This window comes from Abramis brama (assembly GCF_963993115.1).
Source record: "Abramis brama genome assembly, chromosome: 23".
Classification (NCBI taxonomy): Eukaryota; Metazoa; Chordata; class Actinopteri; order Cypriniformes; family Leuciscidae; genus Abramis; species Abramis brama.
In genome coordinates this window covers 9946692-9963780 of record NC_139985.1, presented here as the reverse complement: position 1 = coordinate 9963780, position 17089 = coordinate 9946692, and the positions used below count along the sequence as shown (strand labels likewise).

The window sequence follows — 17089 nt, the reverse complement described above, 5'->3', positions numbered from 1 at the left end:
AATATAGTAATACAGCCTGTGTCAGGTATATATTTATTTCATAATGACAGAAAAACATTTATTTCATAATGTGATTTTCCCCCCACTTTCAATTATTTTACTTCAATGTATATATATATATACACATACACACACACACACACACACACACATATTATAGTTTGTTATATATATATATAACATATTATAACTACTGTTAACAAATGAAACCTTATTGTAGATTGTTACCAAAATGTGATTCCCACAGTCAGCATGTGCAAGTTTTGTTTAAAACTGCTTAAAGGGATACTTCACCGCTGGAAAGATGAATGTGTATTTAAAATGGGTCATTTATGTAGAAGAAATGTGAAATTATTTTTGAATTTGGAGCTTTCTAGACTGAGAAAAGCCAGAAAATGTATTTTTGGCTTATGTGGATGAAAGACAACAACTCCCAGAATGCACTTGCTTCGCTGCTCTATGAGGCCACTCCCAAGCCACGCCTACTGGTAAGAGCGCGCAGTTAAACAACAAGACTAGGCTACCAGTGAGTCTCCGTGACGAGTCTGCCCGGGATTTCGAGATCGGCCAAAATGTCCGGGATTCGGCTTTTGCGTTCTACAGTCGCCATTCATTATGTTTACTGTGGCGAGCAGACTGAGGGCCGTGGGAGAACGGCGCAAGGCCGGTGGCGTGATTAGCCTACTGATGAGCGACACCTGTGAGACGCACCGGTCTCGTATCTCTCACGGAGGAGCGGGAATTTTCTTCAATGTTAAAACGCACATCAACCGATCACTTGTTTAGCGTTCATGTAAACACTACATTCAGATTCACCAATCGGAATGAATACAGTTAGATTGAAACAAAAGGTGTACATGTAAACAATGAATGGCGACTGCAGAAAGCAAAAGCCGAATCCCGGACATTTTGGACGATCTCGACGGCCGGACATGTCCGGGAAAAAGAGGATGGCAACCCCTACTACTCAGCTTTCTCCACAGAGCAAGAGCCTGTTAGCTTAGCTTCCAAAAAAAGATGGCTGACACTATGTGTACATTCTGTGAGTGAGATCCCACCCTCTATGGGCGGGTTGAAAACATGCGGGACAGCCCCTACTACTGGCTGTAGTCTTTAGCCTCTGTCCAAAAAATCCTCAGATGACGCAAAATGACGATTTTTTTTAAAAAATATATAAATCTCTCGTTTCAGGGGGATATGAGGGTGGAAAGCACGGTAATTCGAAAATACTACAGGTTTTCTACTAATACAAAGCTTAATGCTAAATCCTGAAGTATCCCTTTAAACACGTCCCATGTTATAATATATAATAAAAAAGGCTATATATTTTTTATTAATTTTTATTACGGTTTTAGTTTTAGTTTGAAATGTTGCCTTACCAACTAGCTGAAATAAAATTAGTAAAATAATAATTTTTTTTTATTAAAAATAAAATTTTATTTTATTTCAGTTAAAGTTTATTTATTTTAATTATAATATTTTTTAATGGTTTTAGTTTTAGTTTCAGTTATAATAATAACCTTGGTTATAATAACTACTGTACATTACAGTAAGCTCCATTAATCATTCCAGCAGAGCATTGCTTATTACTGGTAATGTCTTATCACACCACGAGCAGGAAAAAGCTCATTGTTTCTTTTCACAGGGGATAATCAATTGTCCTTATATTAATTTCTCTCTAATGTGCCTTCAATAATTGCCTTGTATCTACAGCCGTAGTCACAATGCTCATTTCCATCAATACAAATTAGATATCAGACATGTTTGATGCACTGTTGATGGGCTGTCTTTGATTGGTTGTTGTCTGGGGAAAAGCAGAGTTTCTGAAGTCCCTTTTAGGGAGATGTCGGGATGTCACACGTCTAACTCCCACACAACCATAAATAGTTCCGCATGAATGCGGCGCTCATGTCTCACGCCTTAGTAAGGAGAATAATTACACAGCAGCCAATGAGTCTATCCAAGCAGGATATATTGCACAATAATGCAGTAAGTGCTGAAATAAGCCAAAATGGCATGTAGTACATTGCCCTTGAAGTGTTTTTGGCAGTTTTTAGATCCACCACATTACAAAAGAAAAAAAAACCCATAGTTTCAGGTCTTGAATGCATCAGTGTTCCAGCACGCTTCACACAATAGAAGCGCACAAAACATGCATGCGTGCGCCCCCACCTCTGCGGATTTGAATGAGCGCAGCAAACAAACAGCGATGTAATTCCGCGTGCTCGCCACAGCACAATGCTTCACGCCGCCAGCGGAGCCATTTGCCCATGAATGGACACTAATGAAAGCACCTGCATACAGCCTATTGCCAAGCACATTATTTTGAGTGGAAAACTCATTTAGAGACTTTACAATAGTGCCTGTTCCTTTGGCCTCCTTTTCTACTTCCTAACATTGTCATATTTAATCACTGGATTGTCAAAGAAATGATGGCTTTACTTCTGTGGTTAAAATGCGGGAGTGAGAGCCGAGCGAACTTAATGACAGATAATATAGGGGATGATTATCTAGCCCTCTTTCAATCAGCATCAGATTGTGCAGAGGACACACCAGCCTGGCCTCAGCCGATGGACTGCTGTGTTTTTGAATGCTGCTCGTCCTGGTATTTAAAGATAAGAAACAACCCTTGACAAACAAGTCCATTTGCCATGTGAGGAGACTAACAAACAAAATGCTTAAAATGTTACACTTTAAAAAAAAAAGAATACTTTTGAAAAATAAGTTTGTGTACATTCACATCAAGTCAATCATTGGCCTAGAGAAAGCAGTTATATTTAAAGGTAACTTTTTATTTTGATATAAATTAACTATTCAAAATTAACTAAATTTAAACAATGAGACAATACATCATCAATCCTTTTTTAATTTTTTTTTTTTTTTGTCTTGCCCTGATTCACTATGGTAAGCCTATTATAGGTGTATTTTAGGGCTTTACATATGGTGTGGGAGTGGCATAAGTTAGCTGTCACAATAAGTGAGAAATGTTAAGCAAGCTAAATCTTGAACCTCCAGGGAATCACCTGTTTTAAAAAGAGCAGAAAAGAGGAGAGTATACCGACAAAAAGAAAGTGCGACAGAGCTTGTATAAAACGAGAATCAACATTGGCTTGAGAACTAAGGGATTTGTTGTAAACGCAAATGGAGGCGTTTTTATTACTCAACAGGTGAGTAAGCAATTTTATTGAACAGATAAATTGCCATATGTAGCTCTCAGAGTTGATTGTAAAGCACTATCTATTGTGAAGGGTCATATATGCAACTGAAGCACAACCAAAACAATGTTCTTCTGCAAAATGCATGCAGTTTTGTTTTTTAACTGCTAGAGGGCCAAAAGTTGCATGATGTACATTTAATGTAACTGCCCTAATGTAACAAAAAACGTGTGATCCTACAGGTATAATAAAGTTCAGTACCACCTTGGCCAGTGAACGAGAGAAAAAAAATACTTAGTGAACATTTAAAGTTAAATGTAAAATTAACTTTTTGTTGCTCGAATAATGGACTGTTATTTTATCAAAACAAAGCAAAACCAAACAAAAAAGTCACACAGCTTTGTGAGGAAAATACTAAAATGTAAGTTATTCACTGAGCTGAGAACAAATTTTTTTTTAATGTAATTTGTGAAACTTAACAGCTTAGGGTCTCATTTCATTTTTGGATGCACTATGTCTTTAAATTCAACATCCAAATCTGTCAAAAGAATTCTGTCTGCCTGATGAAAGACAAAATAGTTTGAAAAGAGCTGAACGGTGACAAAATGAAGACAGCCTGTTCTAAAAGCAGAGAGATGATGAACATGCCTGGTACTCAGCTCAACTGTGGGAATGATACAATGTTTTGAACCCCAAGCTATGCACGGTGGCTGTTAAATTGATTTCAAGAGGGTGTTAAACTGCAAAGCCATGGCATTGATTTGACTTAGTAAAGATTGTTAAAAAAAGGAGAGTAAACGCATGAAAAAGAAAATAGAAAATGTTTTGGATGATTTAGAAGAAAGCCATGGGGCAATGACACCAGTAAAGCCCAAATGAGATGAATCATAAGACAGTAAAGGAGAAAGGCATTTGAAGTTGCAGAAGAGAAATGCAGTCTGATTCTGAGGCCCAGGAGCACAGCTGTATCTGTTGAGAATAACATTATTTTATTTGTATACTTACTGTAGTAAAGCAAGAGGCAAACAAGTGAATAATCGTCCTGCAATTCAAGATAAATATTAGTTTGGTTCGGTTTTAAAACTTGCTTAGTGACTATTGTTAGCTTTCTGATTCTCTTAAAAGCATTAAGATTGCATTTTATATTTGGTTATCTGATTTAAAAATATATTTGTTTTTTAACTCCATGCCATTTTCATCATTCGTCTTTGTCATTTTCTGCTATTGATCCAGATCAGAATATTGCTTTTTGTATGTAGAACTAAACAACTAGACAGTAAAAGAAAGAACAATTTAAAGTTGTATCTAGGTCTAGGTCAGTGGAGACTTTTTTGTTGATTTATTAATTTATTAATTTAACAGTATATAGTCGATTACAAGGGGACTTTGACATCATTGTTCTCCCTTAATGGGGCCGTTTCAGTTCCAGAGACACCAAATTATTTCTTGAATACAATTAATTTCAAAACATTGTTTTACAGAGCTTCTAAGGTTTGAACACAGAATAGAGGAAGAAATCCACATGAGATGTAATATAATTTGGCAAAAGATTTTTTCCCCATCCAGTTCTGGTCCCATTGAGCCTTATCAAAATCCATGAAACTGCTCCACCCTTTCCCTATTTTTCAACCACATAATTAATTACCACACGATACCAGAGTAAAGGCCTACTTAATAAAGTTAATTACATTCTATCCTGTATGATACAACCTTAAAATGTTTTTGTTTTGATGAGGACAAATACTTAAAAAATAAATAAAAATAATCTTATTTTCAGAGCCCAAACAGCTATCAACATTAACTCTTTCCCCGCCACTGAGGGAAATTTCAGTCATTTATGAGACAACCTTTCCTGCCATTAACGGAAATTTCGGGCTTTCCGTGTTTTCACTGTTATAAGGTAGGGGGCACTATTACACATCTTCTGAAAGAGTACTGAATATCCTGATCAAAACACAGGCGAAGAAGAGGCAGAAACAAGCGATATAATGCAACCGCATTTAATTGCATTAAAATAATGCAATAATCAACATTAAACAGCATATAAATCAAAACTGCCTAATGTTACCGAATTAAATGTCGACCCAGGACAAGCTATAGGACTGTAAAGCTTTGGGGGTGTTGATGGACTCGATCAACTCCATCTATGTTTTGATCATTCTGAAACTGATCCAGACGTTTTTTGCCCAAAATGTTGCTTTTTATGAAACTTACCCACATTCAAGTGTTGATTAAAAAAGAAGATTGCACAAAGCTAGAATAAATTGATGTTTGTTTGTTTTATAAAGCAAAGGCTCTTCTTTCTTTTGATATAGAAAGAGGCATGTTCATATATTCATACAACAAAATATTCTGGGGGCAATGAAAATATTGGCGGTAACTGGCAACTTTTTTTTCAAAATGCTGGTGGGGAAAGAGTTAATAATAAAAAGAAAAGAGTAACACACTAAAATAATCTCTGATGCAATTCAGAAATAATGTGACCTTTTTTTGTAAAGTTTTACCTTATTTATAACATTTTCTATATGTATGTCCCTTATTTTGACTGTGCACCTGCCATAATCTCAAAAAGATTCAAAATTACTGATGATAATGTGAGAATCAGGAAGATCGCGGTTAACAGACTGTTTACCTGAACAAACAAAAATCACTTATCTTTTTGACAGCAAAAAGTTTTAGAAACACATTTATTTCTAAGTGTATTCACATGCTATTGGAAATGTGGAAAATACTGTCAAACATTGCAAGTGAGAATCAACCTTTATATCTCTGAATAAGTTGTCTTTCACACATCCAAAAGAACCGGCTCATTCGCTATTGAGGACGACACAAATCAAGCCACATTCAACCACCAGCCCAGATTTGAAACTCCTTTGAAAAATATTATTGCAAGAGCCTCATCAGCCTCCCAGACATCCAGGAACCTTTGACAAAGATCTTTTCAGCTCTAATTTAACTGCTGTTTCTTGGCTCATGTCGCTTGTCTGCATTAGCGGGTCTACCTGGGTGTTTGATGAGGAAGCGCAGGCTGTCTTGTGTGAATGAATGGCAGTGGATTGGCTGGTAATGAGAGGCGGAGTGGCGGGTTGAACCCTCCTTGGGACTTGCACTCATGGGTTTTGTGCTAATGAAGGCCAGAGCTGGTCAGCTCTAGTGCTCAGCAATGTGACTCTTCAGGTAGGGAGGTGGAAATCATTTTTACACCACATGCCTATCACGCTGGGCTCTTAATTGCTGAAGATGGGGGTAAGATAGATCCGGAATACATTACGGAGTGCCCACAGAGCGTGATTAATGGGCTCATGGGATTTTCACAAACTGCTGGTTGAACTCAAGCGGAGCTGGTGTGGATGACATTCATAAGGTTGAGCCGTAAAAAACACCACTGACTTCAATGAAAAGACTCAAAGTTATAGGGTCTTTGCACTCTACCCTATACACAATCACTGTACAAACAGTGAATAAGAGTCGTATGACTTTCTTCTGTGAAATACAAAAGCAGATATTTAAAAAAAATCATACATTTCAAGTAGGGGTAAAGTGTTGTTTTACCTTCATTGAATGGACAAAACATTGTTCTCTTACACAGAACAAAGAAAGTCATCCAGATTTGGAACAACGTGATGGCGATTAAATTATGACAATTTTGGATAAACTATATCTTAGGTTTATGCACAAATTATCTTCTACTGTTTTGATAAAAGAGTCCATATAAAGTCAACAATGACATTGAGATTGAAATTGTCAATTGAACAACCAATTATGTTAGCAATGTTATTGCTAGGTACGTCAAAATGGTTTGAAGGAACAATAGCCACTTTTCCACAGTCGGGGCAGTGCGAGCCAGGGCTAACAACGTGCCGGGTGGGGCCAGTAGCCTCGGACTTCAAGCACCGAGCCCAAAATCAAGTTGTGTTTCCACTGTCAGGCCAGTAACCCTGCAGCACTGCCCTAAAACCCACCTTAACACACCTCCATAGAACAACGTCACACAACTCCACTGTTTCACCAGCTGACTGAAAACTAGTTTCACAAACTAGTAGATCGCAAAATGAGCATGACAAAAGCGAACGCTTGGTCTTTACTTAAAGACTTGAGATTCCAGCTTCGATATTTGACCAATATTTTACAGTAAAAAATGTTACAGTGACAGTAATTTATTCATTTGTGTCAGGAGTGCACATCAATCATGCTGAATCAAACTGGTATTTACCATTTCATATAAAAAGAGAATACATACCTATTCGCTTGCGCCTTAACTCCATTTTTAAAGGCTTACACATTTAGAAAGAAAGACTAAACATTTCTATGAATTATGTGATCTGATGAGGTTTGAGGGATCTCTCCCGTCTCTCTAAACTGTTACAGGAGTTTTTATGTATACGAGTTAAGCAGAGTGCATGTTTTTTATGACATATGCAGATGCATTAGTCCAGTGTCAACAAAGGCACATGGAAGAGACAGATAAGACATAAAACTAAATAAATACATGATTATAATCATATATGATTTGTCTACGTTCTGCAAGCAGTCTCTGATATTTTCCATAAACATATGTGTATTTATTATCGCAATGGTTAGCATAAGTAGCCTTTTGCATCGCATATAAATATATGTCTGCTTCATCCAGTGATCAGAATCCCCATTGGATCACATGGAGGTTATTTTTAAACACTCGCTGGTGTCTAAAAGTGAGTTTTGAGCTGATTTTTTTTTTAAAAATGTCTTAAATGTTTAGTTAGCTGGCAGCCAGATATAAAAACATGGGAAATAAGCAGAGGTGTTGACCGACTCCTGACTCAGGTAAACTCCGCCTCTGTTCATGACCACTCCTCAAGCACCAGTTGGCCCGCTTTGGACTAAGGTACTCGACGGGCAAAAAAACCCTGGCTGTTGGCCCAGAGGGAGCGCCGATGAGGCCCGATTAAGCCCTGCAAGTGACAGTGGAAACGCGACTGGCCCTGGCACGCACTAGCACGCTAACTTTTGGCCTGACAGTGCAAACACTGCTAATTAATCTTGCTAAACAATTCAAGGGCTCAAGAAACAATTGTGACCTATTGACACATTACAAGTGGGGACATATTTGCAAGCATTTTGGTTTGTGGTTATGAATATTTAACAAGCTGCGAAACAGTGACTGAAAATGTGAAAATCAGTAAAAAAATGTAAATAACACATTTCAGTGCCAGAACTGGAACATAATCGACCATGGCAAAAAAAGTCTTAGGGACATCTTTCACCTGTAAATGATGCCTATTTATAAACAGCATGTGTTTGTGAATAACATTGCCAGGGACTCACCGATGGAGCTGGTTTGCCTCCTTTGGCAATGCAGACCAGAGTGAGGTTCTGGGCCTGGTAGCGGCTGAATGGTGCTGGCGTGTTCTCTGCCACCACTGAGATGTTGTTGGGTGGAGCTGTGGGATAGAGAAAGACATTGATAAACATTCTGCAGCGCCCTATGAAATCTGTTCTCTTTTTTTTTTTTTGTTAAAATTTAGTTTTTTTTAACTAAATTCAGGATTCCGTTTTTTCCTGTGTTAATTTTTCTGGATTCCGTTTGAGATTTAAATTTTAGTAATCCAAAATAATGTATAATCCACATAAATCATGAAACTTATACAATTTAACAAAAAAAAAAAAAAAATATATATATATATATATATATATATTTAAGGACCTATGAAATCCGTTTTATTTATTTTTTCCCAATTTCTGTGTAATTGAATTTTTTCGGAGTTCCATTTTAATGGTTTAGTTAAATGTTACATTTTTACATTTTAATACAACTTTATTCCAAACAGACGGTAATTAAATGAATGCACAATACAATACAATTAAATTAAATTAATCTTTTAAAATTTAATTAAATGAACTGATACTGTACAATCTATTGTATATTCTGGGTACATTATATTGTACATAGAATTTCTGTCATTTATTGTAATAGATTTTTGACACAATTTATTCAAGTTAAACCAAACTTTTATTTGAAATTAAATTCTTGTAAAGTGAACTCTTAGAACAGCTCTGGAGATCTCTGGAGAGTGAAGTTTATAGAGCGGCCTCATATAGTGAGTCGGCAGACATTGAAAACAACACAAGCATCACACGTGTTTAAGTATGTGCAGTAGACGAAACTGCCACGTTCATTCACACAGACACATAGAACAAGCAGGCTTCAGATTTAAATATCAGTCTTATTGCAGTTTAATATTCAAAGACACTAGTCCATATTGCATTTTGATTAATTGTACAGCCCTACTTTTGATTTCTTCATCTGAAAATTTGCCAAATTCTGTGACATCCCACATTATACTGTAAATTCCATTTGTATAAATGATTCTGAACTGCATTTCAGAGCTACATTTCCTTCATAATGACATGCATAGTTATTCCCTATTAAGTGTTTGAACGCTAAATCTCCATACCAGCTTTAACATTCTTTGGTCTTTGAAACAGATTCTGAAATCTTGTGTATATCTAATGCACTTTCAAGTGGAGATGTGGTTGTGCATGGTTGGGGGTTTTGGAGCATGTCAGTGTAACTTTATTCTGTCAATGGGAGCCCGACTTCTCATATGGGCCAGTTCAGAGTAAAGAAGCAGTGTTGTACAGAAAACTCTTAAGGCAAAAGAGGAAGGAAGCGGAAGTCTGGAAGATGAGAGGATCGTGGTGGGGCCACAGGGAGTTTCAAAGCTGGGGTTCTTAGTCTGCGAAGACTCTGACCCATCGCATTGAAATGAGATACAACCACCTACGATGCAGAACCGCAAATGTACGGTCCTCTGGGTGCTGTTATAGTGCTCAGCATTCCAGCAGCTATCTGAAACATAAAAAGCACCGGTCATAAAGGCTGTGTGTGTGAAACCGGAGTTGTTTAAGACGATGTGCAAAGCTTTATGCATATAATATCAACCAACTCCTGCTAAGCTCCACTGGGGAGCCATACGAGCATGTCATGACATCGGAAAAGCAGGAGCGTATATCTTTACCGCCTGTGGAGATCCATGGGGAAGACAAAGACGGACTTCCTGGTACTTAACGTAGAAAGGATATGACGCTGGAAGGCTAGAAAACAAACCCCTTCCCAGTTCTCCATTTGAATAGCCTTAATTTAAGCCAACCTGTCAGCCGGAATGAGCTGACTTTATCAGCTGTTCAGGGATGAAAAGGGGTGTGGGGGTTTATCACATCTGCATTTTTTTTTTTTACAAGCACCAAGCGATTAATGATCCCCTGTCAACGCGCCAGCGTAGGTGGGCATTGACTATTCAGGCAGCTGCATTATCACATAAAACACTTCCTGCAAATTCACTTTCACACCCTGCTGAGACAATTGGATGTTGCTTTGCTCAGTTAGGACCAGTGTTGAGTGTTTTTATTTTATTTATTTTTTGCATGTTGAAAGGATGACAAAAGGCATGTGATATCAGCAAGGGATTAGAGTGTTAGTTCACCCCCCAAAAAAATGAAAATTGTGTCAATTTATTCACCAAACAGAACACAAAAGAAAGAAAGGTCGCTTTTTCCATGCAATTGGCTTTCAAGCTTCAAAAAGGATGCAGAAGTGTTATAAAACTAAACTAAAGTGGTCTACATGACTGAAACCATGATAGTTTGAGGGACAAATAGACTGACAATTTTGCTCTTATTTACTGATAATTTTTCCCTTCCTGAACTCAAGAACCACATCACTTTGGTATGTTAATCAATCATTCAGATGTTTTGGTGAACTGGATCAACCGGTTCATCAAAATGATCAGACTCAAGTACTTTACAAATCAGACATAACTACTTTTTCCATGTATTTGTGAATGGGCACAGAGAGGTTTTCAGTAAATAATGATTCATTTTTGGTTTGCTACTTATGCAAAACTACTGTATGGAATATACTTGGAATATAGAAGTTATGATACTTTTATGGAGGTTTTTTTTGTCATTTTGGAACTCGACAGTGCCAGTTATTGTTCACTTTCATCATATTGATCATACTAGCATTCTTCAAAAAAGTATTTTGTGCTCCAAAAAAAAAAAAAAAAAAAAGGAAATAGAAAAAGACAAAGACAAAGAAAAAGAAAAAGAAAAGAGAGAAAGCCATACATGTCTGACAGTAGTTTCATTTTGGGTGAACTATTCCTTTAAAGAAGAGCCCTTTAGGACATCTGCTATGAATCACTTGATCAATAACCCTTGCATACTAAGCAGGCAGAGGATAAAATTAAGATTGCATATCAGGAGGCCAAGGGTAATAAAGTTTTTTCAGAGTGTCACTTTAAGTCTAAATCCATGTGCCATTCTCCAATAAATGTGCAATTGAAATTAATTGATTAAAAGAAAAAGGATGGAAGACTGTGTGAAGGTTTGAGAGCTTTTGTTTCCTCACCACCTAATTGCTTATTGATGGCAGATGTATGGCAGGAAATTAACCTTAGCGAACACTATTAGCTCTCTGGGAAACTGAGACTTGTCCTAAATTGGAGAATGATATGCTGTCACTTGATATTGTGGAGGGGACTATAATACGCACCTGCACGCACAACCAGGACGCAGAACGCTGCTGAATTGATGGCGTCCCAGAGCCATAAAAGAGAATGTTAAATGTTCTGTTTGTTAAATGCTCACAGTGGTCTTGATGGATGAGACCCCGTGGTGTCTGTTTATAGCAGTGGCTAGTCAAGGCTAATTAACCATGTGCTCTCACAACTGCTTCACGAAATGAGCCAAGCATACCGATACAAACCATTGCCAGTCAAAAAAATCTATTGGCCTTATCATCTGAATAAGCCAGACTAGATTTCTGCTAACCCTTTTACTAAATTTTACCTGATAATCAACACTCAATTAATCATAGATTTGATGCCAAAATGATTAGATATATGCTTAGCCTACTGTGCAAGGTAATTCTGATAAATTCTCTCCTGCTGTGATGGCAGGTCTCCTTTCAGTCAACAAGTTAATATGGAACAACAATTTAGACGCCGTATTACTTGTCTGTTTTTGCTCCAGTGATGACGAAACCATTATGCATCTCTAAGCAACAAAGTGAGGTGGTGTTTAATTCCATGAATGAATCTCTTTTTGAACAAATTAGTTGAACAAATGATTCAATGACTCCCTCAAAGACAATGGCTGAGTAGCATACTAGAATTCTACTCTTACTATTTCTGCCATAGAAATATATAGCAGATACAGTAAGAGTAGTACATAATTTCAAATTCAACCAGTTTCATTTGTGAAAATCAGCGTTTTTGAATGAATAGGTTAAATAATTTATTTATTTATTCATTCTCTCATAAAGACAGTAACTTGCTTTGTTCTTAAATTAATATGCGTTTTTTACTCACTCATAAGTAATTTGCTGCCATCTATTGGCGTAATGTTGTAACTTGCTGAAAGTGTCACAGAAAAACCCCACCACTACAAGCCTGTGTACTTTATATTACATAAACATACATACATACATACATGCATACATACATATAGTTGTATCTGCACATTAAACTGGAAGAAAGTACGGTATTTTAACATCCATGTTATAATCACAGACACAATAGGCTACTAATTGTACCGAAATAATTAGCTTTACACTTTTTAACATATGGGTGAAGGCACTGAAGAAATATATGCAATATTATCAATAAATAATACTATGGCAAATTCTTGAAGGCAAAGACAGAAAACACATGGTATTTTCAAAGAGGAGCCCATTTTGTCAACTTCGTCACACTCGTCTCCCGTTGGTGTAAGTTATGTCTTATTTGATCAAGTTTCAACATCACAGTCAAAGAAAAAGCTGATCTATTTATAAAAAAACAAAAAAAAAACATGATTGAATGTTTATTGAATGAGTCATTTTTATTCTCAGATGATGAAGTTGGAAAATAATCACTGCTGTTGTGACCACTTGCAATTTCCAAAACAGAAACACACTAGGAAGGTCACTATAAACCTATAGGTTTTGTTGTGATGTATATAAAATAAGAATCACCAGAGTTGGTTCACTGGTCTCCTCACTGACCCTAAAGTAAATCTTTTTCATTTCATTGCACAACTCTCCTAAATCTGCCACAGGCACTGAGATTAAGCCTTAAACAATTCTCAGTAAATCTGATTGATTGGTTGGTTGGTTGGCAGATATAGTTGTTCCTTGGTGGCTCTTAAGATGAATTATTATATGTGAATGGCACAATGTTACTGTTAACTCAAATCTGAACTCGAGGACATGATGACAACAGAACTCATAACCAAAGTCAGTCCTGGCATGTTTCTGTGAATGTCCATCTGGCAGCTGTTAAAAGTAATGTAAAGTGTGTAATTTTGTGCCAATTTTAGTTTGAAGGAATATTTCACAAAAAAATTAAATTCTTCTGGAATTACATGATAGTGTTGAGTGAGAAGAGTCATTTAGCTGAAACAACCAATTCATTAAAAAGATTCAAATGAACAATTAATTCATGATGCAGACATCACTACTTTTCTGGTGAACTCTCATGGATGTGCAATATTTTCAGTTTGGTCTGTTCTTCACACAAATCTGTCTTATGACTTAATAAATTGAAACATAGCGCAAGGTTGAAACATAGCGGGACTGAAATGGGACTTCTATTGTACGCGATGATGTCACGAAACCCGCGTCCTTGGGGACACTCTGAAACGCTAACATGGCTTAACGCATTAGACTGATATTAAAAAAAATAAATTATATTATCATACTCCATAAACACCATACTAATAATGCATACTACAGAAAAGCAAATGAGGACAGAATATGAACGCAACGCGTTTAATTAAGACAGTGTTATTAAAAGACCAAACTCAGGAAAAGACCAAACTCAGGAAACACGATACAAATAAAGCTTACAGAAAAGCAATTGAGCACAGAATATGAACGCAACGCATTTAATTGCACGTTAAGCATTTTCCTCTTAAGAAACTTAAGAAAACGCTTAATGGACCAACAGTTATAAAAATGAAAAAACACACAATTCGTTATGTAAGGGATAATGTAGGGCGAGGCGGTTGTTATAGCAAATACAACCCCAACGTGAAGCGGAGGGGTCTTGAATCAGCCTGAAGGGGTTGTATTCGCTATAACAACCGCCACGCTCTACATTATCCCACTTATTACATGGATACCTACCAAATAAATCAAGAATTTGACACAAAATATTGATTTAAAAAGGAGTTTATTGATTTAAAAACGATTGTATTGCTTCCGCTAAAGAAAATAGTCCGTTCCGTCTCTATGGTTAGAATCCTGCGTCCATAGCAACGCTCTGTTTTTCATGGCAACGGTGTGTTATACTTAGCAGCGGTCTGTTATCAAGAAATAACAGACCGCATTCTACATTAGAATTCAACCAAGCCATGTAAACATTAATAAAACACAGGCAGCATGTTTATTTGCACTGATCACAAATCTGCTTTCTTTCGTCAAATTCTGTGCTCATCTGCTTTTCTGTAGTATGCATTATTAGTATGGTGTTTACTGAGTTTGATAATATCATTTATTTCTTTTAATATCAGTCTAATGCATTAAGCCATGTTAGCGTTTCAGTGCACGTGGGTTTCGTGACATCACGTACAATAGAAGTCCCATTTCATTGGCTAGGCGCCAACCAATAAAACGGCTCCTTTGAACACCCCCGCTCCCGCCCCCCTTTCTTTCTGGCCACCACTGAGTTTCAAGTGCACAAGTTAGTTTTGCACCTAATATATTGCGAAAAGAGTAGCAAAAGTCAAGGCACGAAATTTGAAATTGCAGTGACAGATTTGAGAAGTTGCACGTGCCTAATTGAGGTTGTACTGCGAATGTGAATGTAAGATTAAATGCAAATATTACAAGTTTGTGACTGTCATTGTATTTCTGTGAATGGCATTTTACACATTTGTGACTACTTGTCTGCAGCTTCAAATTCAGAACACAGGTTTGTGACTATTGTCTGCGAGTGCAAATTTCAACATTTGACTTCAGATTTTTATTTGACAGGTTTTCACACTGGAACTGTGAGTGTAAATGTTCACGTACAAGTACGAATATTTATTGTACAAGTTCTCAAATTCACATCTACGCGCTCTCTCTGTTTTGCTACTCTTTTACCTTCATACTTGAAATCTTGGGTCCTCAGTTAATGTAATTGCATTGTAACATCAACCAACACAGTCTTACACAACAAAAGATAGACAGTCTTACAGGTTTGGAATGCCATGAAGGTGAGCACATGACGATAAAAATGTTAATTTCTGGGTAAAATATCCCTTTAATATTGCTCAGACAACAATAAGTAAGCCCTTTGTAATCAATTCTCTGAAAAGTACAAACACTGTGCAATACCAACAAAACACTGCTCTATTTGTTTGAACATCCCAATCAGCCACACATAGCAACAGTGGCTCAACCAATGACGTGAGTTGAGGGCGGGGCTACCTGCTTGACTGACCAACAGCAAATGGAGAGATTGGTCCTTTGTAATATAACAGTAATTTTTGCGATTTTATTTGGTAATTGCACAGAAAAAAAAAAAAAAAAAAAAAAAGCTCTTTATAAAAAAGCAAACAATAAATGTTTCACCACTCCACTATCATGTTTCCAACCCATTCCCCTCTTTGAAAAAGTGTGTGAATATTCTCATAAGCCACACCATCAAACCACTGATCCTAATAGGAGCAGCCATGTTCTTTTTGCAGTATGATAGCCTGAAGCACCATTACATTGCTCTCTTTAAAAAATAACTGCAAATACTTTTTTCCCTTTATTTGAGGAACAGGGACATTTATCCGTAAGTTCCCAGTAGACATATCTCGTTGGCCTGGTAATTAAAGGATTTAGTGGCCCTATGAGACAGGGAAAGGAGGGGTCTACATCCCTTCTCACCCTCCTCTGACATCTGTTACTAAGATCTATTGGGTTCTCAGTCAAAACGCAGGGGACGCCGATCAAATCTTTCTCTTTTTCAGGGGAAATCATATACTCATAACTTTCCTAATGAATTATTTAGGTGTCTCTTTAGTGGTGAGCCACATTTTGCATCTTGAGACTAATCAGCCAGTGTTTGTAGAGGTCTTCATACATTTGAGTCTGACTACAACTTAGAGGTGTCAGACTAGGTTTCATCAAACAGTTTATCAACAGTTTTAATAGGAGTAGAATAAAGGTAATGACAGATAATCATACAAAACCACTGATGCATTTGATTAAAAACCTTCCTGATTAATTCAATGAACTGCCTTAAAGAGCACTTATCAACAAGCAATCACATTATCTAACTTTGGTTGAAATTTATGCTGGCACAAATCAAACAACTTATTCAGAAATATGTGGGAAGGTTCTTCAGGTCTAACAGTCAAGAATTGGATAGGTATGACTAAGTTTTTGGGTTCAGAGATCTGGGATTTAAACAGTTACAAATATAGTCCTTCTGTATCACCATTGACATTTAACCCAAAGTTACTCAAGAGGGACTCACCATGAAATTAATGTATTATGAGCCACTTGGAATTAGAAGTGAATATTAAACTATTAACCTCAGAAAATTACCTTTAAAAGTAACTACATTGTATATAATAAATACAATATTAATCATATTTTATATATAGTAGAATTTCTGAAATAAAAAAAATGATAATTTTTTTTTTTTAAATAAAGTAAAATGGAAGTTCAACTTCAAATAAAATTAAATAGAATAAAATAATAAATGCCAACTAATAATAATAAAACAACAACTGTTTTTTTAATGTTTAGTTTCTAAATGTCACTTTCAATGGATTTCAATGGTTATATGCTCTCAGGAGCCAATAATTCACTGTACAGAAAACATTGTGGTCAGTGCAAACCATCTTTATCCTCATTTCAGATGGTATTAAATGTGATCTGAGTCATATTTTCTTTTACCTTGCATCACATTTCTTTCATGGTTTTCCAGGATGAT

The 17089-nt window shown here is 36.6% G+C and overlaps 1 protein-coding gene across 2 annotated transcripts in view; it reads right to left on the bottom strand.

Moving 5' to 3' along the window:
• igsf21a (immunoglobin superfamily, member 21a) overlaps positions 1 to 17089 on the bottom strand; it is a 224195-nt gene that overhangs the window by 25133 nt on the left and 181973 nt on the right. For both annotated transcript variants that reach the window (XM_084100556.1, XM_084100557.1), the window contains exon 5: positions 8460 to 8575. In XM_084100556.1, the coding sequence (XP_083956682.1) occupies positions 8460 to 8575 (116 nt within the window). The remainder of the gene's footprint in view (positions 1 to 8459; positions 8576 to 17089) is intronic.